Source organism: Falco naumanni, chromosome 9 (assembly GCF_017639655.2).
Source record: "Falco naumanni isolate bFalNau1 chromosome 9, bFalNau1.pat, whole genome shotgun sequence".
NCBI lineage: Eukaryota > Metazoa > Chordata > Aves > Falconiformes > Falconidae > Falco > Falco naumanni.
The window spans coordinates 40,407,546-40,434,026 of NC_054062.1; the positions used below are offsets into that span (position 1 = coordinate 40,407,546).

Here is a 26,481-nt window from a genome sequence, read left to right on the forward strand (position 1 = left end):
ACACATTGTTTTTTCACTGCTTAGCTTTTGACATGTTCTAAATGTTGGCACTGACAGACTAGATGCTTTTCTGTGCAATTGCCAATTAGGGATGGCAGCATCAGACATCTATGGTGAAGCTCTGGCTCCAACCAAGTCTTGTTTGCTACTGCAGCAGTAGTAATTTTACAGCACAGTACTGACTTAACTTACCTAATTAATGCCGGCACAAATCAGTTCCCCATTATGGATTTTCATCAGGAAAATAGCAAAGATGCCAGCTGCCTCTATTTATATTAATAAGATTTCTCAATCTGGATTTTTTGCTTCTTAGCTCAATGAGGTTCATAAATGGATACAAACCTATTTATCAGCAATAGTTGTTTTGCAAACAGTAACAGAAGTTAATGACAAATGGTGATTCTCTAATAAGATATATGGTAAACAGACTATTCTGGCTATTCACTGGATTCAAAGCATAGAAGAGGACTTCAAACCCTTTTGTCATAGGCAATGGAGACTAAAAATAATCTTTTAAAGAGAATCAGTCTACATATATAATTGGAAACAACATAAAATAGGATCTAGATTCTCATCTGGTGTAAATCAATACTGTTTCACTGAAGTGAACAAAGTTAAATTCATTTACACCAGTTACACATCTGGCCTTTTGAAATCTGGACTGTTTGACAGATATACACTTGAACATTGTCTTGGGCACAAGTGAGATTGACAAATTAGCAGGTAATCATGTATCAGAGCTCAGTACAGCAGCTTCTGGTCTTGGAGGACTTCTGTATGACAAGATAAGAATGAATCAGTAATAGAGATTGATCCAAACTGGATAGAAGAAAGAAGCTGATAGAATCTGGATACTCAGTTTAAGAGAACATCAGTTGCACCGAACATGGAGGGTTGTGATGAACACATGGCCCACATGGCCTAGGAACAGACCCACAGACTCATCTTCACTAATCACATAAGTTAAAATCTAAGAACCCTTGCTGGTTTTTTTTAGATTTTTACATTAGTTTGTAAAGCATTCTTGTGAGAAGCTTAAAGAAATTAGTGCATAACCTAAGTTGCTTTGAAACATCAGACTTATCCCCTGCATGCACTTCCTGGTCTTAGAGAGAAAGTTACTCTTTAAAATTTATTTAACAAATCATACTCTTGCACTGAAGAATTCATACTAGTTGTGTCAAAACAAAGGAGCAAATAATCAGAATCTTTGTAGAGAATCTCTCCTGCAACAGCGACTGGGCATGTTGATACAAACAGCTGCCTGAATTATGTTGTTTCATTTTGGCAAATACATTGTTCTGGAAAGTTTGTAGTCCTATTTCCTCTTTCTTGCCAGAGGAGCCCAATTTTTGTCATACTTCTTTCTTTTGAGGAGGGGAATTGGCTGATACAAAAGGGAAAAATTTAGAGCATCTTTGCCTTGTGTTTGTTCTCCAGTAGGTAGTTGCATGACATGCTATTCTGCTGGAGATTTTTGTTTGTTTGTTTGTTTTACAGGAAGTTATGCATGCCCTAAGACAGACTTGGCACACCAGTTGCTTTGTCTGTGCTGCTTGTAAGATGCCGTTTGGGAATAGCCTCTTTCACATGGAGGATGGGGAACCTTACTGTGAGAAAGGTATGGCAAACTGGACAGGTCTGCTCAGTCATCATGTGCTTCATTTTGTGTGGAAGCAACATAAGAATAAAGCAGCTGATGAACAAAATAAAAAAAGTTACCTATCCAGCATGGATTTTGTTTCCACTCGCCACATATACAAGTATTTCCCTTTGTATTGTTCTCCACTTTTTGTGATAGACTGGAAGAGCCCTGGTCTTTTGCCTCCATGTCCCAGAATGCCTTACATTATTTCTCTCCCTTTTGTATTATGATGCTTGCTTTCTGTCTCTGTTCCTACACATTTTTTTCCTGTGCCCCTCCCTTCCCTGGTAGAGTCTGCTCACTGGAAATCTACACGTTATGGGGTGAAAAATTCTTCTTTTAGGGTTCTGGTAGTGCTTCTATACAGTATGTGTGGGTTGCTGCCCACATTGTCTCTACTAAGTTGCTTGAATTACAACCCCTGGTACTGCTACTTCACCCTAAAACGGATCAACCAACATACATGAAAAGAGCTCTGCTCAGATGTGCAAGACGTGGTAATGGAGATTTTGTTTTCTAAGTGCTGCAACAAAGGAACAAATGTTTCAGTAATGTATGAAACAAATGAAACAAGTGTTTCAGTGAATGTAGTAAAAAGTAAAAAAATTCATCCTCTGGAAACTTTCTATTTCTCTTGGATTTAATATGATTACATTAAGTGTTTGTTTTAAGTTTGTTTTTTTGTTTCATTTTAGATTATATTGCTTTGTTCAGCACAAAATGCCATGGCTGTGATTTTCCTGTTGAAGCTGGAGATAAATTCATTGAAGCTCTCGGACACACTTGGCATGATACCTGCTTCATTTGTGCTGTAGGTTCTATATCAAATACTATATAATTTCTTTATACTCATAAATAGTGAAGTAACATCAGAAGACCTGAAAGCAGGAATGACTAACGTACGCCTAAGGATGTAGAGGATTGAATTTCATTTTTTACTTGCAGATGGAGAAGGATGGGACTCATTTCTCTTCTCCTCCCATAAACGTACTAGAATTATTAAATTTGACCATCTCAAGCAAGTGCTTTCTAATAAAACATCCAGTTTTAGGGAGTACATATATTAATACATAGCACTACTGCTGTTATTCCTTCCAATATTTACCAAATAAAGATAAAGCAGGATTTAAAATAAATTAACACCATACTGAACAATATAGCCACAATCTTACAAAGCAGTGCATTTGTATTTCCATGCAGAATGCTTTTTGAAACTTGCAAAACCAAGTCTGTTTAGAGAGAATGAATAGTAATTAGCATAGAAGTTGGTCAAACTCATCGATCTGTGGTGCACATACAGCTATACAGTGTGGCCATATTCCCACACTGCACACAAAGTAGTAAAATCCGTAAGATAAAGAGTACTTTTCATCTGGCTCTAATAATGCTGTGCTAAGGTAATAACATCTAGAACCTCTAATTAGCTAAAAATACCATGTTGGCCACAGCAAAAATGGTAGTGACAATTCGTAATGTTTGTTGACCTCTAAAATTTAGGCTGAAGAGTAGAAAGTATAGAAATGTAAATATCTAAAACTAAACTAGCTACTGGTCTTTCAAGGGTACATGGAAGTGAGTGACACAGGTGTCCTGTGAAAATTGAAGTGGTTTTGAAATTCTAACATAGGAAAAGAATACCCAGACAACGAGTTTCCTTCACGAACTAACAGCTCTTAGTCACTTATAAAAGATGCTTTCTCTGAATATTTTGTGTTCTTCTCTTGCTTGTTCATTTAATTGCATTCTTATGTACTTATTTAAATTAGCAATGCGACTTTCTCTGGAAGTGATAGTTCTGCTAATGCAGTTCTCGCAGCATAGCTTCTTTTGTTAGGAGCTAACTTTATTTCAGTGGGTTAAGTCAAATGTAAATAACCACATGACTTTTAAATTCTAATATGCCATCCTCATATCCTTTCATGTGATTTTCCTTCCACTTGCAGCAGCACATCACTGATGTTATCACTCACTGATTTTAAGCCTGCCATAAGCATTAGGGACAACATTTATTCTTACTCCTAGATTCAGATATGTTTACTTCCTTAAGTGGTTCTAGCCAACTCTGACCTTGCAAGTGGTGTTGCACCACCCTGTGTACAATTCCAGGGCAGTTTAAGCTGATCTAAACCTAGGCTGCCCTGCCTCAGACACGCATTCTCAAACCCTGGCACTGCAGCCAGGCAGAGAGCTCTGTGGGCTGAAGAATAAACTGGTAAGAATAAGTAATTAGTTTTCAATACCGGCTGTCTGAATGACTCACTCCTTGATCACATAAGCACCCATACCAAGTAATAACAGGAATGAGTATATAATAGTACTGTGGAAGGATGGTACCTCAGGGACCATGGCACCTAATCAGAACCTTTGTAAAATCATACGTGAAAGGATCAGAATCTAGGTCTTAAAGTCTGAGCTAGCTGCATGTGCTTGCGTGTGCCACTGTTCTTTGATGATCTACACAAGCACTGCTGGGACATGCTGAAGCTGCCTAGGGGATCGTGTACCCAGACTTCCTTTTAATGGAAACTAGTGAACGTAGTGGGTAGCGGTGGCAGGAAAGTACAGAGAGGAGAGCTGATACAAACCAGAGCCTAACCTCAACATGGAGTAGGAAAACTACCAAGGAAAACTACCACTTTGATCCAGGAAATCAGATGCACTTCTGCCAAAGAAATATGTGGCAGGAGAGAAATACAGTTGAGGTTGATAATTATGTCTTTCTCCCTCTTTTTTTTTTTAATTTATTTTTATTTTTTTATTTTTAGTGATTCCTGATTATATTTATTATTAATTCTAGGTATGCCATGTGAACTTGGAAGGTCAGCCTTTCTACTCCAAGAAGGATAAGCCACTGTGCAAGAAGCATGCCCACGCCATCAATGTTTAAAAGAGCTGGTAGTCAGTAATGCTGGGGAGAAACAGATGACTAACTGGGCAATTATAAAGTTGGTAACCATGGCTAGTGTTTCTCTTGGTAAAAGCTGGGAAGTTGATACTGCTGAAGTTTTAACTTTAACCTCTTTCATAAATGCAGAACATGCTTTTGCAAGGTTCGTACAAAAACCTACTAAATGCACAGTCAAAAACAAATGAACTAGTCCATTATTAGAGCAACAGTTGGGGGAAATATTGAAATTAACTAAAAACTGTAATGTAAAAAGTAATGTGCAAATACAGTTTCAAATAACTACCCACAGCAGTTTTACTGCTTAGACCACACACTAGTGTTCAAGAACAACTGGGAAAGTCCTTTTGAAATAAGTCATTTTCTTTTATAACAAGAATGACTAAGTGCCACATGTACAATAATCTGTAGAACCAAAGGCTATAACTTTCAAAGGAAAATAAATAGATTAGGGTTTCCTCTGTGAAAAGTGAGTGTTGTTCCATTATGTTGTGGTGCTACCTCATAGCATCAAATATTTTAGATTCTTTCCAAATAAGAAGTCTGCCTTGAATCCATATGTAACTGGAAAGCATAGGAGATAATCTGTAACTTAGTTTGAAAATAAAGTGGAAACAGACTAACGCCTTCCATAACCCGTTAAGATTGAGAAAAGCATGTTGGGTCAACGTTGCTAGTGCACTTGGCTTATACTCGCACAGTAGATTAGTCACTTTCATTCATAATAGAAAAGGACAACTGGCTTTCTCCAAATTGCTTTTACATTGAATGGAATAGAGCTGGCTGGAAAGGCTAGCTTTTAATTCAAATCCAGTTTTCCTTTCCTCTTGTGGAAAAAACGCTCAAAGTTGCTTTGGTTTCTAATTCCCATTGATATCAGTGGGAGGTAGGAATTTACATCTGGACCTTCATATTGATGAACACAGAAGACACACATCCATCTAGCACAGCTAGGAAATGGATGACAGCTTGCAAAAGTTCCCTACTCTATCCCACACAGGAAAAAAGCATCTTCCCCCCGACCCCCTTAGTAAATTAACATTGATTAAAAATTCATAAGGAAGCATAACACCACAGGCACATTCTCTTTCCCCCTTTTCTTAGTTTAAGTGCAATGCATCCTGAATTGTAGTAGTATTTGCCATTGTAGAACTGTAGATAGGGTCTGACAATTAGGATAACCATACAGTAATCTTTTCTAGTATTTTAAAAACAACTTTCAGGTTGTTCAAACAGCTAGTTATAAAACTTTTTTTTCACCAAAAAGATCAATACTTGTAGCACTGATAACACCTTTGAATTTTTAATTTTAAATACCAATGACACTTGTACTAGAGACCGCAGTTCTGTTTGAAAATAGAGTTAAAATGGAAAGTCTGATCACTATTCAAGTTTTATTAATCTGTTTAAGTGAGAATTATGATGTGTGTGTTGACAGCTTGCAGTACTGACAGTTTTGAATTAGTATTTCTGAGGCTGAGGATGCATTCTGTGGGCCGCATTCTGTGGGCCACATTCTGGTGCCATCTGCACCCTATTTCTGCCGAGTGTTTTGAGTAACAAGAAATGACATGGCATTGTCTGCCTTTGCCCTCCAATGGGTAATGGTCATTTCAAGAAAACTGTTGTGTCTTTTCAGGGATGAAAAACTGTCCAAAGATTGGGGGAGGAATAGGAGAAATTTGGAGTTCTAATATGAGAGTTGTTAGCTGCAGGCAGTGTGCAGCTTGGACAAAAACAACAACCTGAACTGCCTGTGGCAGTTTAGACATTATGACCTGTATTTATTCAGTAGGTATCTTTGTTCTTACTGATCTTAGCAGTGGTCTGATACAGGCGCTACAGGGTCAGATTTTTGTATGCATGAATTATTCTAAAATACTAGCACATTATATGAAAAGCCTTGTGTTTTTTTTTCTATAGCAAACAAATTTTCTGTTTTCAGTCGGTGCTGGGTTGGTGTGAATATGGTTCCATTGATTACAAAATCCAAAGATCTGGCTCATAATATTCTCTAGAGGAATAAATTGTAATCATGGAAGTTAAGTATTTTTTTCACTCATATTTGACTTCCTCAAACACCTTTTCATAACAGTGAGACAATTCTAGAGTTCCTTTTAATATTTTAGTGTCATTCAAAATCGTGGGTTTTATTCTCTGTTATTTAAGAGAATTCAAAACAGCATATTATATACTAAGGCTGCATGAAGATATTTTTTAGGCAGATTTCTGTGTTACCCACTGACTGGGACTAGTTTCTTGCTGTCAACATCAAAACAGGGAGTCAGACCCCTTGGGAGGACACAAAACGCTAGGGCTTGTGATGCCTCAGGAGAATTTCATGAGGTCTTTCACCTCTAATCTACAGATGTGTATATGTGTGTCTCTCACTCTCCACCTTCCCCCTCAATGTCCTTAAAAGCTCCCTCTTTGCTGGCAGCGTGAAGGACAAAGCATTTTAGGAGATGGCCAGAGATGGAAGGCTGCAGCTCAGGCAGGGGTACGCTCTGTGAGATGGTGGTAGGCAGCACGGCTGGGGCTGTCTCTTCTTCATGTTCACAGGGGAGCCCGGCTTGCCAGCTGAAGGGGCCCGGGTCAGCCTGCGAGTTGCTGGCTTGCTGGCTGGATGGAGGTATGGGAGACAGGGGTCTCAGTGTGGGCAGGGGAAGGGAGGCTTGGATCAGAGAAGGGAGAGCACCTGCAGCAGCCAGAATGTAGGGGCTCTGGGGGCCTCTGGTTGAGTGTGGAAAGATGAAGCATTGAGGGGGTGGGAAGCCCTTACTGAAGCTGGGGCCGGAGGAGGGGGAATGCCTAGGTAAACCTAGTTTCACTGAGTTGACAGAGTAGATGGTTGGGGTGGGGCAGGGGGAGGGAAAGGGGGAATAGCCAGGATGACTCACTACAGTCAGGGAAAGGGCCTGAAGCAAGAAATTGGGGTACAAGTAGCTCACAATAGTTCAGAGAGAGAGTATGAATATGTACAGAAGGGGTGAGCAAGGGGGATACAGGATCCCATCTAGTAAATCTGAAGTCAGTACTGCAGAAAAGTGAATGCAATGTACATAAGCATAGCTGAGCTAGCTCATGGAGTGACAACAGAGAAAATGCAGCAGCACAGACTTCAGCAGAAGCTGTACTAGTTTGAGTCCTTAAAATTTCCCTTTCAGTGGGAGCCGTACTAACTTGAGAGTCCTGAAAATTTCCTTGGGCAGATAACCTGCACTGTAACACATGCCCTGACTCCAGCCGGTGCCCGAGCAAGTGAGATTAAAGCTAGTTTACATATCACTATATGAGATACAGTGATATCTCTGAACGAAGAACAGAGATACCCTGAGGATTATAATGTAATAAATTTCCTGTTTTGACTTGTGCTGCTTCATAATGTGGTCCAAAAATAGAGAATCCAGTTACCCGCCCTTGATATCTATATTAAGATATACTTTTTGCACATATCTGAACCAGAAATTTGTGAATAATAATGTAGTATTTTAACTTTCATGGGGGTAGAATACCACATAACTGCTGATACTCTTCTGCCACATGTCACCTTTGTGATATGGAGGGGGGAAAGATGCATAGAGAGATATATATATAATTCAACTTTCAACTATCACTGAACATAAACGCTGTACAAAAATATGCAAGACTAATAATGTCTACTTGTTTATGTTTTATGTCTTGTAATAGATGCCTGGGACAAGTCCTAAGTTCCTCTAAATATTTCTTTTCATTCTAATTAATTTACATAATTAAACAAAGATACTGTACCTCTGAATGATCAAATAAAAAGACCAGTCTTTTAGCTAATAAAACATGTTCAGTAACTTTTCAATCAAAGTCTTCAAAAAGTATCTTAATGCTTTTTCCATTTTTTGGTTCTTTTTACAGAACAGAGTAAAAATAATGTTTCCACAGAAGACCGCTTCCATTATCTGGAAAAAAAATCATGACTTCTTTTTTTAGAAGTTCATTTTTACTGTATTGGATTTACACATTACACATTTCTAAAATAAATTCAAAACAACAAAAATATTTTACTTTGGTCCTTCATAGGTCAGTACTTTGGGCAAAATGTTTTGTTAAAGATTATTTGTATTTATGTTTAATAATGTGAATGTCCACAGCACTGAACACACTCACTAGTGTCTAGTGCTGGGCACACTAATGTTTATTTGCAATACTTGTCTCCTGGTAGCAGATATTAATTTCTTTAGTATTTATAAATATCAGAATTTGAAACTGAGTGAATTCTTGCCTGCAGTGATCATATTAGAAATCTAGGTTTTATAATGTATTGACATGTTGACTTGATGCCACAAGTGCCCTTGCTTTTAGATATAATTTTTTTCCTAAGTTCCTAGTTTCTTCAGAAACAGAATGTAGTGTGGTTTATGAGGTGTGAGTAACTGCCTTGCATGGATTATCTGTGCCAACATGAATAAACCAGTCTAGTAATAAAAGCAATGTGCAAATACAGTTAAAGCTTTATGATTTGGGCATATTTATTAATATGGCATGTGAACAGCTGACTACTTTCAGCCATGTAATACTGATATGAAAGCATACACAAGCTTGTACTCTCTACTTCAGACCTGAAAATAAAAATTAAAAGCATTGGTTTCAACTTCATTGTATATCCATCTTGAATGTTTTATTAACCAAATAACACTGTTTTAAACAAACATTAGTATGCTTAAAGGATGTAGTGTACTAACAGTACATGTTGTAACTTAGCAAGACTTGTATAGTCTCAGACCTTATTGTGTCAACAAATAGTGTTTATAGTAACTTTATAAGGAATGGGTAAATTCTGTCTTAGGTTACGTTGACACATCTGAGAACAAAGTTTGATTGCGTAAGTTCAGGTGGGTATTCCATTTCTTAGAAGAAGTGACTTTAAATAATGCACAAAATGTTTTAAATGTCCTCATTGAGCTCCAGTGCCAAGAAATACTTTCAAATGAAAGGATATCTTCATATAACAGTGCAGTTTATAAAAACAGCCATTTTGTGCATTCCTAATGCACACCCTTCAGGAATGCAGGATTTTTAAAGACACAACTAATTACATTAAACCTAATTAAGAAGTTAGATGATAAATGGACTGATTTGGTTTTAGATAGCATTACAAAGTACAGCATCAGTGCACTTGGTGCACTTTGATTTTATTTTACAGCCCTAATTTCTGTTTACAATGTGCATAAGGAAAAACACAATTCAAAAGAATGAACAGAACAGACACAATTTTCTGACAGTTCAAAATTGCTGTTTTTCAAATTGTCTGTTCTGACCTCTAACCCTTGCACAAGACAGTGGTTCCTAAACTGTGCACTGTGATCCCAGGAGAGTTGTTGGAAGGAGAAGCAATAGAGGCACCATAACACTGTGCCAGCTAATAGAGTGCAAAAAGTGAATAGAGCAAAGTTCATTAGAAAAGGACATGGTGCAAAATAGCTTGACAAGTGTTGCACTGAGAGTTTCTTAATAGAAGTGAGACTATGATTTACTCTGAAGAAAATGGTGATTTCAAAACTATAGACTTTGGCATTGCTCCTCACCACCCCCCCACCCCCCCCGCCCCTGAATCTTAAATTCAGCCAGTTTCTGTTGATTAAGAAGGGAAGGAATGTGTGAATAAGATTGCTGAAACTATTATTGAACACACAATGAAATGCTTTGTTCTCACAGCCAAATCAGAGAGTTATGGATGAGACTCAGATTATATTCAGGCATAAATTCTGTGCTGTATGCCTATAAAACATGCCCTTGGATAGCTGTTAAAAATACAGTTCCCCCTCCTCTTAGGAAGATTACATCAAAAGAAAACAGTAATGTGTGTTGTGCTAATAAGGACCTTCAGACTGACTCACGAGACTTTTCTGTGCAATAAGGACAAGCGGTATAAATTTTTTTCAAACGAAGCTAAACTTTTGAACAAAAGATGTTTTTCCTTTAAAAGTTTCCAGATATTAACCGTTAGGGAATAATTAATAAATCTGCCTCCGCTACACAAGTATTTTCTAATCTTACTATAGAAATCAGATTATTTTCACTAATGACAAAGATGTTACAGAAATTCTTCTGCTTCTGCTTAGTTTTACTATGTGCAGTGTTACTGAAAAAGTGTTGAGGCCTTTCTATAACTGAATTAATTATTTATTTTTCTTTTAATTAGAAGATATAGATAAAAAACAACTTTGAATTGAATAAAGGTGATGGTCCTTCCAGTACTTGTGGAAGTAATACTGCTTGCTACAAGAAAGCTAAGAAACTTGCTGTTCTTCTAGAATGTTTTATTCTTATGGTGCATTAAAGAAGCTGTTTTGGATTTTTGGGAAGTTTAATAAGTATCTATAGTGAAAATTAAGGATCTCATTTCAGAACAAAAGAATGATTTACAGAATTTTAATTATTTTAAGATCTAATCATATGTAGACTGAAAAATAACATTGGGAACATGGTTTAGTTTCATTTAAATGTTGATAAATGCAAGCATTCCTATATGCATGTATGGAACACGTATGTGGATTAAAATACTTGGAAGTGAGGATTTGATTTCCTTTAAGTGCATGTGTTTCATACCTGCAGCATTTGAGCCTAAATTGTTGTCATATTGTATCATTTCCTACACACAGCATAATAATGGTGCATTAAACTGAGTGCACCTAGAGATGTAGTTTTTGTTACCAGTTAGGTATTTGTGCTTTAAGAGGTAACATCTCTAGACTTCTGATAGCATAGGAGATGTGGGAGCAGAAAGAAGGGCACACTTTCCAAAATCTGGCTTCATATAAAAGATATGAAATCAGGAATAAAAATTTTATTTGTGCATTATAGACAAAGACCAAATACATTCTTTCACAGCCAAATGGTCTTCTGCAGTTCCCAATGGCACTGGTTGGCCTGTACATTCCCTGACCCATTTTCTTCCTGGAAATCTTTGCCTGCACAGATTCTGAGGACATAATAAATTTCCCTATGATTTCTGCACATGTGGTAGCCTGGCCAGAGTTACTGTTACACATGCTTGTAAGATGTGTAGCACTGTGGGGTAAAAAGTAATGCAACGTGCTGTGCTGCTAGTGCAAGTGTATTCAGTCGGTCTACAGCACCCTGGAAATACCAGTTTTACTGAGATTTATTGGAGATACACAATATATACGTTACTAACTGGAAGTTTTTGCTTTACTGCATCTATACAACACAGCATCTGTGCTAAACTGCACATACTTCTGGCCAAAAAATACTTGCAAGAAATGTGATAGTGCTAGCCAGAGACATTCAGGTTCTAGGTATCACCTCAAATTTAGCATACCTGAATCTAAACTGCATTGTTACAAAATAGTGACAGAGCATAATTCTTTGAGCAGCTCTACTGTGTCATTTACTACACACAGCATAATTCTCCAGCTGCTGCAGCAAAAGGAGAACAGGGCTGTATTTTATGTGGATGATGATTTTCTGCCATCTGTATTATGTAAACCGGTTTCTGGAATGGGAGCTTTTCTGAGTCCCCATTCTTCTGTCACTTTGTTGTGACATCAGCTACAGTGAATTCAAACTTGCAAAGATTTCAGTTCATTTGGCAGAATTTATTTGTAGTCACATTGAAGGACTCCATGTTTCCCCCATGTCACTTACTCAGCTTTGTGCTACACATCTTCTAATGGACTGGAAACAGTCTGGTGGTGTTAATTACACCTATGCATACAATCACGGACTTTTTAGGTTAGCACCCTGAGAGATTTAATTCCTAGAGGCAAATACATGACACGTTATCTACCCTTTATAGACTTACATGGCTGGTGGTTGTTGGAGACTTCATGGATTTCCTAAGCAGTCACGGAAGCTGCTCTCTGTTTAGAAGTCCTCTAAAAAGAAAGAGTCAGTGTTATTAAAAAACAAGTATTAAAGTCTGGGGGCAGTGTATATCCTTAAGGGTCCACATATGCACTATTTAATACAACCTCAAACTGTATTTGCTCCTATGCAATTCTCACAAAAAAAAAAAAAAAAAAAAAATGCATAACAGAGAAATGCTGGGCTGTTAATTACTCCTCCCTAACCCTGGGTAAGAATCCTTATCCCCCTCCAGCTTAGGGAAATTCACTGGCACAGAAAGGTATAAATTACATCTCTGTGTGCCAGCTTCAGAGAACCTGGCCACAAATACTTAAGCTGAAAATTTTACTCATTCCTTTAAAGGGCACCAACAAAGTTTTCTGCTTTCTCTGATCTCATAACATTAAAAAAAAACAAAAAACAAAAACACCAGAACAATCCTTAAGTCAAAGGATAATTAAGTGAACATTTATTTTAGACATTCATTACTAAGTGCAACTACTTAAAAGTGAACAATTGCTATGAAAGAGGGCACATGTGAAAGTAGTAAAATGAGATAAAAATGTAGAAGAGTGAAAATGCGAAGAAAAAATAGCTTTTAGCATAACAATTAACCACCCAATTTACCCTTCCTTTATTCATCGTAAGATAAATCATTGAAACTGAATTAATGGTGAAACATTCAGTAATAGGCCTTGGTAAGGAAATAGGAGCAGTGTATCAGGATATCCTTTTTCCGCCCCAGAGTACCAATACTTTCAATTTTATATACAACGGAAGTAATTAATTGTAGCACAAAGAAGCACAGCTGTGTTTCCTGATGGCCACACATGCAATAGCTACTATTGTGTAGCATTTTGAGTATATACACTGAAAACTGTTGAACTGCTTTGAACTTTTTATAATTTGGGGAGTTAATTTCCATTAGTAGCTTTTGAATTTATAGTGGAATTTTAATATGCTATTATCTTAGATCCAATCCTGCATCCCTATTTAGGTAATTTTTCGCTGATGCCAGTGGGAGTTTAAAGTAAATTAGGTATAGCTGCCAAATCCGGAGATTTGCAGACACAGGCCAATTTCTCACTGGAAGCAAAGGAAGTTATAGACTATTTGTCAGGATTTGCTTTTAGTTATATGTGTTTCTTTAATTTGCTCAAGTTCAGTTCCAGTACATATTCAAGTATCTAAGTATCTTACACACTAAGGGAGAAAAGCTTTATTGCTGTGCCTTTAACTTCATTATATATTTTCAGACATATTAGTTGACTGCTGTGACTGAAATACAAATATATCCTTTTCTTATTAATTTAGTAAACCTGTATTATTTTGGTTTTGCTAGAATGTGAAAAAAAGAAGAGAATAAGAGGATTTTGCTGCATTTGTTCTTATGTAACAGCAATGCATTCATGGTTACAGGTATGTTTAGTCTGAGAAAAAAAAAAAAAACTAAGGATTTGATTAAGTGAAATGATTTGGTTAATTTGTTTTGTATAGGATTCAGATCTGTTTCATTCTAACAAGCTTCGAAGAATATAACATTTTCAGTCTCTAAACGTCCATCTTTGTAAATCTCTATGCTACCCACTATAGCTGCCAGAAACAAAGCTGTCATACACACCAAGACAGAAATTTTCTGTATTGGAAAGAATTCTCCTTGTTTAACAGCAGGTTTAAAAAACATTTCCCCTTTCATCGTTCCTTCAGTTTCTGTTGCTGAGAAGGATCATCATCAAGAAGTGAAGTTTTTGTTACAAAGACTTGAGGGGGATGAAACTTCAGCATCAGTAGGAGAAATGTCAATACAATGTGGGTTTGGAGCCAAGGATTATTCAAACTTGTGAAAGAAACTAACAAATACTTCTTAAAATAAAAAGCAGAGGAACACAGACATATCTCAGATACACTCATTCTCAGAAAGAAGCTAATAAGTAGAACTTCCTTGTAGATCATTTGGCACTGCAGACTCATAGTAATTTCAGAGGATAAATTTCAAAATCAGCACTCGAGTCTAAGTCTGAATACTTAATCTTCTCAGAGGAAAAGAAGACTTTCAGGATTTTATTTGCACGCATCTAGGTACTAATTCTGACAAACTGATGCGAGAAATCAAGTGAAGCCTCTGCTCAGCCTACAAATACTTTCTTTTTCTGTGTAAGACTTTTAATGCTCTTACTACCCAACACTGGCTTTAAGAAAAAGAAAATAATTTTAAATGTTTCTTTGTAGTTATAAGGAGAATTGTCTCAGGGTTTATTTTGGCCTGGTGAAAAGACTGCAATACGGGTTTTGTACCTGGGAATCCATAAAACCAGAAACATACAGCTTAACTAGGCGTAGGAAGAAGAATCAGAAAAAGCAACAGGAAGTTTGGTTCTTGACTGGCAAAATGTCTCCTAGGGCACTTGCAACATCAGGCAAAGTGTTCCCATTACTACAGCCCTTTGCAAGATGAAATGGAGTTCCCTACTACGCAGCTCAGTAAGGAATCAGTTCACATCCTGCAGAAGCTGCCTAAGGCACATGACAGGTATAGCCATTACGTCCTCCTCCTTCCCTGTCCACCTGCACAAGGCTAAAGAACAATCTGGTCTGCAGAATCCCAGAAGTAACCCGAAAATACACCAAGTGCTCAAGCTGTGGGAACAGTTTCCTGTTTCCTTGTGCCTGTGCTCTGCTGTTATTCTTTGGAGTGTCTCCACAGTGCTCTCCAGTGCTGTACTGTGCTCAGTTCCACATCCCGCTTGTTGGACCGAAGGTTGGCCGGGGCTTGCAGCGCCGAGGAATACTTTTTTCACCTTTTTACTATCAGTGCTTCACTAGCAGAAATTTTTTAAACACACCTTTCTTCACGCATTTGATTCTGCCTTACTGAATTAGTTATGCTTACATTTAAAACACTTAATAAAATCCATGACATTTCTAAGTAACAAACAGCTGTATAAATTTATAATCAGAAGAATGTACTTTCAAGTAAAATAATTCTGAGAAAAGACAAAGCCAAATTCACGTCATTTTAAGTGAAAAAAATTGTGTCCCTGGCTGAAGGGCAATATTCTTTTAATATGTAACATGGAGTATTTATTTTGGTAACAGTAACAGAGAACTACTCATCTAATTGCAAACAGTTTTCAAAAATGTATTTGAACCGCAGATTTAAGACATGAATTCCAGAAACTGAAAGGAAGAAGGATCTACAAAGATAAAAGTTCTATCACATGGATGACCTTCTCCCTGTATGTACTTTTTTGTTCTTATAGATCTTTTGATATTTAAGACTTGCAGTTCCCAAGTGATTCCAAGAACTAATAAGAAATTCCTGGAGAGGAAATGACAAAGCAAGCAGCTGGAAGACCATCCAATTCATGATTTAATTTTTTTTTTTAAAATACAGCTCTCTTCAACACGACAGTCAGTCTTGATCTGCTTCTTCTGTATTTCATGTTAGGGTTCCACATCCTATCCTGGCCAAATGTCAAATGAACGTATGTTTATCTTCAGATTTTTAGACTACAGCATCTTTGAGTGTTGGTCAATTAACAAAATAAATACTTCATGTTATTAAAACCTGATGTGTCTGAGGTTTTGCATATTCCTAAATCTTCACCAGGTGAGATGTCTGTTACTGATAACTAGCTCACTGGTACTCTATGTCTTTCTGAGTGCCTGTCACCTGAAGTGTTCATCTTCTGGTTTAAATAGGTATGTTTACCTATCCTGCCAGGTAAACAAAGCAAAACAAGTCAGATTTGATTCTTCTTGGTTTACTTTACAAAAATCTTAGCTTCAGTTTCCACAGTTACTTTCATTTCAGGAAATACATTGGTTCTTCAGGTGGTGCATAAAGAAAACCCTTCCATCATCAGGTCGAACATCTTGCATGCCAGGATTGGTCAACAATCCTCTTCTCACACAGAGACTGCCGTATGATTGTAAATAAGGAATTTTAATCTACTCACACTGGTTTCATACTTTTATTATAAATCCTATGTGTCAAAAATGACAGATTATCCCTGTATGAAACTAGAAACATATTGTAAGTACTGCACAGTTTTGAAAGACACCAGTACTTTACCTGTGATGTTTCATCAGACATCCATCTCAATCTAAATAGTTTTTAAGGTTGTTATGATTCTTCACTTTAGATGACGATACACCTCTGTCTCCTGCAGCCCTAGTATAATTATAATGTAGTTTGCTTTTACTGACTTTATTCTTTGATTAAGCTGAGTATTTACACAGTGCTCGTTTATGCAAAGAATAGGCATATTGGCCATGGTAATGCAAAGTTCATCCTCAGCAATACTTATTTCTGATCTGACACGGACTATTTCTTGTGGTATCTTCAGTGCCTGAGTGCCTTGAAAAGTACAAGCTGAGATGGCTGTTTCTGTGATGTGCAAATTTACTGACCCGGAATTGGATGAAAACAGTTGATCCATTTCATACAAGGGATCAAATAAATTTCAAGGCTAGTGGCTTTTGCTAAATTAATGCATACTGGATTTAAATCAATATCCAACATCTGAAAAGCACGACTGTATTACCACACGGATTATTACTTAAAGAGATGCTAGCGCTAACAGCTTTGGTTCTGGTTGGGAGCACAGACACGCATGTTGCATTCTTCTTCCATATTGAGTGTCTATTCTGTTGCTATAATCTGATAGTAGACAGTGTGGAAGAACAGCAGACTCATATTTTCCTTTGAAATTATAAACATAAGCATACAAGTTCTGTATTGCTTGGCATGAAAGCTGTGATTTTGTCTTTCTTGCAGGCTGTCTTTGTTTTGGACACTGACAGATTTTTCTGGATGATGGTCATCGGAAAAAATTTTCTAGAAGTCTAGTAAGACAAGACCTGTATTTTTAAACGCCTATCACCATAGTATCTGGCCACCTACACTCACTAGGTGTGCCTTTAACTGCCTACATTTTAAAGGAGTCTGTGAAGTCGATAGGTTTGAAATTCTACTCCCTTTTTTGTTTTGCTATATAGGATAGTAGGCAAGCTAAGTACTCGTCTAATGATCCGCAGGTATAATGCATGTGAATGATACTGCAGAGCCCACGCTCTCATCTTACATTCAGAGGTGACAACTCTGGAGTGGAGTACACAGCATTTACAAGTCCTATCTGATACTAGCACACAAAAATGGAGCAAGGCTGTGGGCAACAAAATAAGCAAGCCTGTGTTTCCCACAATATATGCACATGTGGCTATTTGGCACCGATAAGTGAGATTGCTTCCCAACTGGTTATTCTCTAGAAACAGTTTATCTGGGCAGGCACCTTGACACTAGCAATTGCTGGTGTGTCCTGAAGGCCTAAAGGGTGTTTTGGGCTGCAGCAAAGGGAAACCGAGCAGGTTTGCATGATCCATGCAATCTTCATTTTCCCCTTTAGTTGGCTTTGTATACAAAGTTCTTGACACAAAATAACCACATGACAGGGAGAGGCAAGACCACCTCAACAACACAACTGCTGCCACTTTGCTCAGCAAAGGATTGAAACAGCAGCCCAGGTGGGAACTGTGTGGTCCTCTTGTCGCATGGCATGCTGTCATTAAAGCTCATTCTGCACTGCTGCTGGGAGACCTCACTTGAAGACAGACAGACAAATTACTACTTTCCTAATTTGTCCTAATGATGAGGAGCTTGGAAACGCAATGCAAATCATGGCCTTCAGGAAACTTATCAAGCAAGCACAAGTTATTACATATTCCAATCTAACTAACTGGGTTTATTTATTTAGAGATACAGGAAATGGAAAAAAGCAAACAAAACCAATTCTGTCGTTTACAATGGAACTCTACCCCTCACACGGCACTGCAACGTCAACCTTTTCAGAACGATTTTTCCACAAAGCTAAAGGCCCATTTGAGGCCGTCATTTTTTTCCCCTGTGCTGCCGCAACCACTGCCTGTTCATTGCCCACCCCAGCTGGCACACTGGCCCCCTTTAATTCACGTCAAAACTGCCACGGTAATCCTCCACCCCACCTACTCTGTGAATCCTGGCAGCTTGTCCATTTTCCATGGCGCCGACCCACCAGCATCTGGATGGAGCTCCCCGGCCCCGCAGCCATATCCAGCTGAGCTGCTCCTCCTCATCCCGAGCCCTCTGCTCGGCCAGCAGTCCCTCCGTGACACCTGCTTGGCCACTGCTTGTCCTCACACCTTCCCGGCCTTCCCTAGAGGTGCTCCCCCACCCTCCTCAGCGGGAAAGCCCTTCTGGGCGGCGGGTAAGGCGCCGCCTCGGTGCCGGGGCTGGGGGCGGCCGCCCGCGCGGGGCACGGAGCCTAGCGACAAGCTCGCTCAGGCGGCGGCTGGCTGCGGCCTGCGCTCCCGCCCCAGGAGGGCCTACGGGGGAGGAAAAGCAGGCCCGGCTAGTTCCTCCCGGCCAACTCTTTCCCGGGATGCGCCGCCAGCCTCTCCCGCCCACGGCACGTGTTGATGGAAGGGCGGGAGGAGGCGGGCGGCGCCGCCGGGCCCGGGACGCGGCCCCCGCCCGGCCGCTCTGAGGGGCGGCCGCTGCCCCGCGCCAAGGGCTGCCGCGCGCTCCCCGCCGCGCGGGGAAGGCGCGCGCCCGGCACCCCCGAGGTGCCGCCGCGCCAGGACGCCCGCCGGCGGCCGCGGCTGCTGCTCCTGCTGCTGGTGCTGGTGCTGCGCGCGTTCCCGCCTCCCCTCAGCCCCCGCCGTGCGCGCGGCCGGAGCCGCCGGCTGCAGTGATTGGAATCCGGCTCCTTCCCGCCCCGCCCGCGCGCCGCAGGGCCGGGCCGCGCCGCGCCGGGAGCGCCTGCCGGGACGGAGCCTGCGCCGAGCCCGGGCCGCGCCGTCCCGCCCTCGCCCTCCCTCGCCCGACACGCACCCGCCTTCGCCCCCGTCTCACCGGAGCCGTCGGGGCCCCGGGAACGGCTTGCGGAGCGCGGCGGGGAGCGGGCCCCCTCCCCCTTCGCCTTCCCTCCCGCCGCGGAGGATGAGGAGCCCCCACCGCCGGTGAGTGCCGGGCCGGGCCGCGGAGGCCCCGGCCGTGCGTGCGCGCGTGCGGCTGAGCAGCGTCGGGGTGCCCCGGGCAGCACCGCGTTCCGCCGCCGCACCCCTCTCGCTGCCGGCCGGGGGGCGCGGGGCGCTGTCTGTGCCCGCCGTCGGGCGGCTCTCCCCGGCGGGGTCTGCGCCCTCTCCCGCCCCCGGGCGCGCTCTGCGCGGCCCGGCCCCGGGCCACAGCGCCGTCGAACGCGGCCTCCCGCCGCGGCCTCCCCGTCTGGCGACGGATCTCCCGCCCCGGCCTTTCTCCTCAGGGGGCCCGCGAGCGCCCAGCGCGGCGCCCTGCTCCGCCGCGGCGCTGGGGGCGCTGCCCCGCCGCTGCCCGGCCCGGCGCCGCTGGCGGGGGTCGGTCCGCGGCTGGCGGGAGGCCGGGAGGCCGCCGCGCCGGCGCAGGGGCTGCTCGGGGCCGGCGGTTTCCTGCGTGGGCCGGGGGGCCGCCGGCGCGGCGCTGGCGGGGCCGGGCCCGAGCGGCCCGCGGTGCGTTCCCTCGCCCTGCGCTCCCTGCCCCCGCCTGTGCGCCTCTGGTGTTGTAATCCCGGGCTCGGTGCCCGGCAGCCCCAGCCCGAGCGAGCGGCAGCGCCGTCGTGGGAAGGGTGCGAGGGAGAAGGTGCTTCGTCTGCCTTTTGTGCGAGCCTGAAACAAAGCTGTGCGCCGGCTTTCCAAATCTCCTCCCGTTCGGCCATCCGAAGGAAAAGCTGTCGGACCAAAAAATAAGCCCAGAGCATCGCACGTACCTTAGGAGTAAAAGATTGCGCTGTTGACTACTGATTAAGTACGATGTTTTTATAACTGGTTACAGAATCTGTTGAAGAGGGTTTAAAAACGTGAATGGCTCTTTACCACCCTTCAGTCAACCCTTTGATGGTTTTTTTTTTCGGTTTTGTTTTTCTAAAATTAAGACTGAATTCAGTAGCAGGGAATGGTAGTAAGTTGTGGTTTTTCTATTCAGCAGTTGCCTCTTAACTTTGTGTCGAAGTCGTATGATGGTTTTCCCCCGTGAAAACTGATTGCGGTTCTAATTTACATTTTTTGTTCTCCGTGGACAGGTAACTTTTTAGTTGTTTACCAAGTTAGTGTCCTAAGGATTGATATTCGGGACTGTTATCTGTAGGAATAGAGAAGCTATAGGAGGAATAGGCTAGACGAAGAAGGCTCTGCTGGATTCAGAAAGCTGGTTGGTTTGTAGTAGAACCTAGTCCTGGAATAAAAAAAGTTAACATGAGAGCAATTTGTAGTCAGATACTTTATCCCGTATATAGCCAGAAATAGCCCATATTGCAGCATTTGGAGCAGTCTGGATAAAATTCTTGCTGGCAATGTATGTGCTCTTTGTTCTTGTACATTTGTGCCTTTTTCTTAGATTATTCACCATGTTTCCTTTATTATGTGAGTGTGTGTATATTTTATATGTATGCAGCCTGGTAGGCTTTTGAGTTCTAGTCTGAAATTTTGTGGAGGATCTTCCTGCACAGCTGCAAGATTCAGCTGCCAGTCCTTAGTATGTCCTGCTGGCTGCTTTGTTCCATGGACAATGAATATATATGGCTGGATCTGGTTGTTGTTTTTTCTGGTTGTTGGTTTTTTTGTTTGTTTTTGTTGTTTTTTGTTTGTTTTTTTTTTAATTGTGAAGTAGTTTTGAAAGGGACCTCTGGATGTTATCTGGTCCAGCCCCGGTTCAAATTAGAACAGAAAGCCTTTGGTAAATTGCAAGCCTGAAATAGCATGTTGTTTGAAATTTGGTGATCAAATCATGTTTACTGGAACAGTAAGCAGCTAGAGTGTAGAATTTCTTAAAGTCAGCATATGGGACCCAAATCTTAGTGGTTTTGACACTGCAAGAACTTTGCAGTGAGAATTAAATTTTCATAACAAAGCACACAAATTAGTGAGTATTGTAGAGTGTGTAAATGATCTGTGTGCTTTTTCTGGATACCAACATTCAGGAATTCGGGATCTCAAGTGTAAGTGGTGTAACCAAAGTAATTAACTTTGTTCTTTTGTAGTAGTTGATGTGTTTATTGTACTACTCCAGGTCAGAGCTAACAAAGTTTTGATCGCATCTGGGATTGAATGTGATGCTTGTTCAGATGTGTAGTAATCGGTCTCCTGACTTCGCTCAGAATGGACATGTGTTTGCCATAGATGAGCATTACTGTTGTATGAAATGTCATGGATTATTGCATTGCAAAGAGAAGAGGATTTTGAAGAAGCAATAGATAATTTGTCTATTTCCCAGAGTCTTGAAAGGCAAGCAATTGATGGATAAATTGATTTTTTTAATTTTTTTTTCCATTGGTTTTAAAATTAGGGATTATTGTAACATTTTATTTGTTCTCTAAGAAGCAGTATACAGATTCTGTGGCTGTGTAATATTAAAAAAAGTAGGGAAGGACTTGCTAAATATTCACTAAACTGTATTTTTATAGTGAGAAATTGGTGCAGGCTATAGTCATAGAATCATAGAACCGTTTAAGTTGGAAAAGACCTTTAAGATAGTGGGTCCAAGTGTTAACCTGTTGCTGCCAGGTCCACCATAAAATCATGTCCCTAAATATTTTAAGAGAAAAAAGTGTTTTGAAAATACTGATAATAAGTAACTCTGAATTAATCAAATCTCTTTTAAATTGTATGTCAGTCAGTGTAACTAGGAACTCTACTGTTTCCCATGGCATAGTGGGGCATGAAAGTGTAGATAAGAGCATCTGAGTACATACCTTTCACAGAAGCAATCAAAGAACAAGTACTGGTGCTTTCGCTAATTTTGGTATGACCAGGCTTTCCAAGTGAAAGGAACCCACCTTTTCCAAAGCCCTTAAAAGCAAACAAACCAAAGGAAAAAGCCAGCCTTCCTGTTCTTTTTTGTTCATTGTGGCTGATAACTTGTGAAGAAGACAGCATCTCTCTCCAAGAGCAGGTAAAGGTGTGACACATGGAACTGTAGTAGCTTCCTTAGTAAATTGCTGAAAAGTATAGATGGATGAATGAGACCAGACAGTATGTGACAGGGAATGTGTTACAAATGTGTTTCTCTGTTGTCAAGCATCAGTTGAAGACCTGTCCTTTCTATCTAGATATCTAGTAAAGTGTCTGGTATGTCTTGGTTGCTCAGTAAACCTGGGCATGTTTTTGGTGCCTGGGGTTTTCTTCACTTACCTTACTATCATCTGTAAATAAATGACAGAAGGAACTCAGTAATTTAAAGATACGTCATGTCAGAGTTGTTTTATGTGGGCACAGACAGAGTACTTGGAGCCTTGTTTCACTTGCTGATATTCCCCAAATGCAGGATTTGGGGGCGGGCACAGAGTGCATGTGCTCCGTGGCCTGACAGCAAACTTTTCCTTTCACTGCTGATGATTTAGTGATTACACTTTTTCCTTTCTTGGACAGGATTTGCAGAAGTCTCTGCAGTTGCCCCATCGCACTCATGCTGATAGTCCCCAGTTGCCTTGCCCCCTCCGCAATGGGTAGTGCTTTAAAGGGAAAGCAGGGAATTTCTGCCTGGTTTTCTTGCAATTCTTTAAAAGTTGCTGTGAAGTCTCTTGAGCGTTTGATATTCGCAGACATAAAGTAGCTTTACTTATTCTAAAAAATGTTTAAAACTGAAAACAAATGTAAAATCTAACATGCTGTGTTGTGTCCTTTAAAAATAATATTGAGACTGGAAAAGGTGATCCTTGAAATTGGGCAAAAAATTGAAATAGTCACCTCATTTGTCTTCATTGCACAGAAAACATCATTTTAGCATTCTGAATGGTTTTTATTGAGAAAATACATAAAATAGCCATTTTGTGAGGGATTCAGTCCAGAAATATCTGCTCAGTACTTAGTGCTCTGGGTATGGAATCCTCAAGAGGTTTAGTTTGATACAAACAAATAGCCGCCCCACCGTTGATGAGGCAATCTACTAGGGGACGAGCTACCAACTTGCCAGAACCATCTTTGTTGTGAATTGACTTCCTAGCACCTCAGCAGGTATTTTTGCAGGTTGTATTAGGTGTATTTTATGCCCATGCTCCCCCAAAAGCAAAACAAAGCAATTACTCTACTAGTCGTCAATATATATTTTTAAATTCATTATAGTAGGTTTATGACACTGAAGTATTTTAGGTTGTCATATATTTGATATAGTCAGAAGATAGAGAGTGTCATTCATGTTGTGGTAGTGATCAGATGCATGAGTTTCTGGTTATGACCCCACTGCATCAGCAGTACATAAATGGTGTGAAAAACACAGACATTCTGGTTGAGATTTATAATCCACATAGCTTTATTTCTTGCCATTTTTCTCATGGGTGTCTTCTAGTTGCCTTCTCATTTCATTTGAATTCAGTGTGTTTCAGTTAGGTTTGCTGCTTTATGATGGTGTGGTTAATGAAATTCAAAATAAGTCTTAAAGAAGGAAAATAAACTGTGGTTCATCATTATGATGTATTTATAGATTGTGTATGCATGATGAAAGAAGCAGCACAGCAAAGCCTTATTTAAGGTTCAGTGTGTTACCACCTCAGAATTTCTGCAGTGACATCTGTTGTTACAGTGAACAGGATTGGCTTGATGGAGCTTGTCCTGCAAGTCACCAGCAGAGTCTGCTACCTGTGCCAAATTCACCAGTGGTTGTGTTCACAGGGGGCTGGAGGGGGGGCGGGGGGGGGGGGGGGGTATATTTTGAGTAACATGAAAGTTACGAACTTTCTTTAAAAGGTTCTGAGAAGACAAAATCTGTGAAGTAGTAGTTGATAGGGTGCCTAGCATTCAGCCACATGCTGCAGGTCTGATGCTTATTTTTTCCCCAGAATAGACTTTCCTGAAATACAGAGGAAAATATAGTACATTTAAATGTAATTTTAGTATGTGATGTGTTGGCTGTGAGTTAAAAAGGGAAAAAAAATCAGTATTACTACCTCAGCTCTGCAGCACTGTAGCTTAATTTGCAGCATGTTATAGCAGCAGCAATGCTTTTTACAAAAACGTACAAAATCAGTTGAATTTTCTCAGTGTCTCCTCAGATGCTTTACTGGATGGCTTCAGTCAACTTCATTAGCATAAAATGAGGAAGCAACTAGCAATTCTTTGTGTCTGTATTCCCTCAGTTCACTATCGTAAAGAGACAACCGTCAATCTTGCCATGTTTTGGCCAATAAAAATACAAGCAGGTAGAGCAGGGATAAGTTGGAAAAATATCAAAGGAAGTCTCAGAAGATACATACCAGGACACAGACCTGGTTCATGGAAGCAATTTCCTGTTCACTGCTGCAGCTGTTGAAATGGTCTAAATTTGCTTTTCTCTTGTCTTTATAGTGTTAATTATTAACAACCTTTTCGTGATTTGAGAAAAACTTGAAAACATTCATAGGCCTTTGCACTTCCTCCGTGAGAGCTTGATCCCAAACTTGACTGGAAATCAGTGGGCAGAGCCCAAATGGCTTCTGGAGGACCGAAGCCATCACAGATTTCACTTCTGCAGAGAATTAATATCCTGATTATGAAAGGTTTATTGTGCAAGTGAGTATATTATGTGCTCAGAGTCAGAATTTCAGGGATATAGATGTGGCACATAAGCTCAGACAAAATTTTCTAAATCATTTGTTCTTTTTCCTGTTATTTGTTCAGTTGGCAATTCACGATGCAGTGGTGATGCAGAGGCATAGGCACTGTCCCATGTTGTTGTGCAGGGGGTATAAAGGGTTTGAAAAGGAAGCATGAAGAGGTAAGCTGTGAGGAATTGTTCAGCAGGAAGAACAGATGCTGGAAACAGGAAATACTGTGTCATCCCCTTGTCCCCTGTGCTTGAGAATGAAAGAACCTGGAGACTAGTATGACAAGAGTGGCTTATCAGAAGAGGACAGAGTGAACCTCAGTGACTGTAAACGTGAATGAGAAAACCAGAAATCTGTGTAGAACATGCTTCTCCTTGATGCCCACCTGCCTTTGTGGAAGAGAGACTAATCTTTTACGGAATGCCTTGGAGAAGGTTTCAGAAACCTTCCTGTACCCTTCTCTGTGCTGTCTGAGGGACAGGCTGTGCAGTTATCAGACACTGGTTTGGACAACTGAGAGTTAATTACAAGAAGGGATTGGGACACAGGGCACAGGAAGGCACTGCCAGCTAATGAGGTGCAGGCGTTCTTCTTAGACTCAATGCCCAAAACACTGACCATCTTCGGTTCAGATTATTGAAGGGTTTTTAGCAATAATCAAAATACAGTAGTGGTACTGAGTGTACCACATTGAGCAGAAATGTCACTGATGATAGAGGATATCGGAAGTTTTAGTAGGATATTTATTTGTATTGCTTTAAAGTATTTTTTTTTAAGCTCATTTTGAATGTCTGCACTCTTGGAGACAAAGGAAACAATAAATCACACAGAATGAAAAAGTGCATTTTTGTTTTTATGTATTGATGTATTTTTCTAATTTTATCTGCTATATTTACTAGTTTTCAACCATTTAATCTTTTTTTTTTTGTGAAAATATCCTACACAAAACTCTGTAGGAGTATTCTGAAGTGTATGCCATTCATTAGGATTAAAGATTGTGCCCTACGTCACCCAGGGAAATTGTTACTGTGAGTTTAAAATCAAAATAAAAATTCTGTAGGATTTGCAGCCAATTTGTTGTATTTGCTGAGCTGAACCAGTGATCCTACTAGTGATAATTCTTCTTTAAAGCTCACAGTGTGGACCAAAGTTTCAGACGATATTGTATGCCCCAGTCTTCTGCTTTGGTTAGATGAATGGAAATTATTTTGAACACTGCTAGCTCCATTTAATTTTTTTTTAATACTTTTGCGTTAACGATTCTTTACTGATTTAAGTTGACAACCACTGATGCTAGTTTACACTAATCTTTATAAGTTTTGTAAAGTTCTTTTTTATTTTTAGCTTACAACTATAATTAATACAACTCTAAAAAGAAAGAATCTAAACCTGGAACATTGTCCTAATCAGAAGTTAGGGCAGAGGGTTCTGGTGAAGTGTAGGAACGTTCCCATATAGCTGATATTCTTCAGTTTCCTGCTCTTAAAATTTCATGGAAG

General features: G+C 40.4%; 2 protein-coding genes and 1 long non-coding RNA gene across 19 annotated transcripts in view; 2 read left to right on the forward strand and 1 right to left on the reverse strand.

The window, feature by feature from the left end:
• The window catches only part of LDB3 (LIM domain binding 3), a 127,303-nt gene extending 118,938 nt beyond the window's left edge, over positions 1-8,365 (forward strand). For all 12 annotated transcript variants that reach the window (XM_040607175.1, XM_040607169.1, XM_040607178.1 and 9 more), the window contains 3 exons: positions 1,501-1,621; positions 2,341-2,456; positions 4,443-8,365. In XM_040607175.1, coding sequence (XP_040463109.1) covers positions 1,501-1,621; positions 2,341-2,456; positions 4,443-4,532 — 327 coding nt within the window. In that variant the 3' untranslated portion in view covers positions 4,533-8,365. The remainder of the gene's footprint in view (positions 1-1,500; positions 1,622-2,340; positions 2,457-4,442) is intronic.
• LOC121094048 overlaps positions 1-18,918 on the reverse strand; it is a 66,622-nt gene extending 47,704 nt beyond the window's left edge. The window contains exons 1-2 of the long non-coding RNA XR_005829727.1: positions 18,403-18,918; positions 12,352-12,424 (exon numbers count right to left, since the gene is read on the reverse strand). This is a non-coding gene — a long non-coding RNA (uncharacterized LOC121094048). The remainder of the gene's footprint in view (positions 1-12,351; positions 12,425-18,402) is intronic.
• A 116-nt stretch (positions 18,919-19,034) lies between these two features.
• Positions 19,035-26,481, forward strand: part of BMPR1A (bone morphogenetic protein receptor type 1A) — an 84,625-nt gene continuing 77,178 nt past the window's right edge. For 5 of the 6 annotated variants that reach the window (XM_040607185.1, XM_040607190.1, XM_040607187.1 and 2 more), the window contains exon 1: positions 19,035-19,394. The gene's annotated coding sequence lies outside the window, so the exon portion shown is untranslated. Of the gene's footprint in view, positions 19,395-20,030; positions 20,215-26,481 lie in introns of those variants that run through there. The other variant, XM_040607186.1, reaches the window with a different exon arrangement.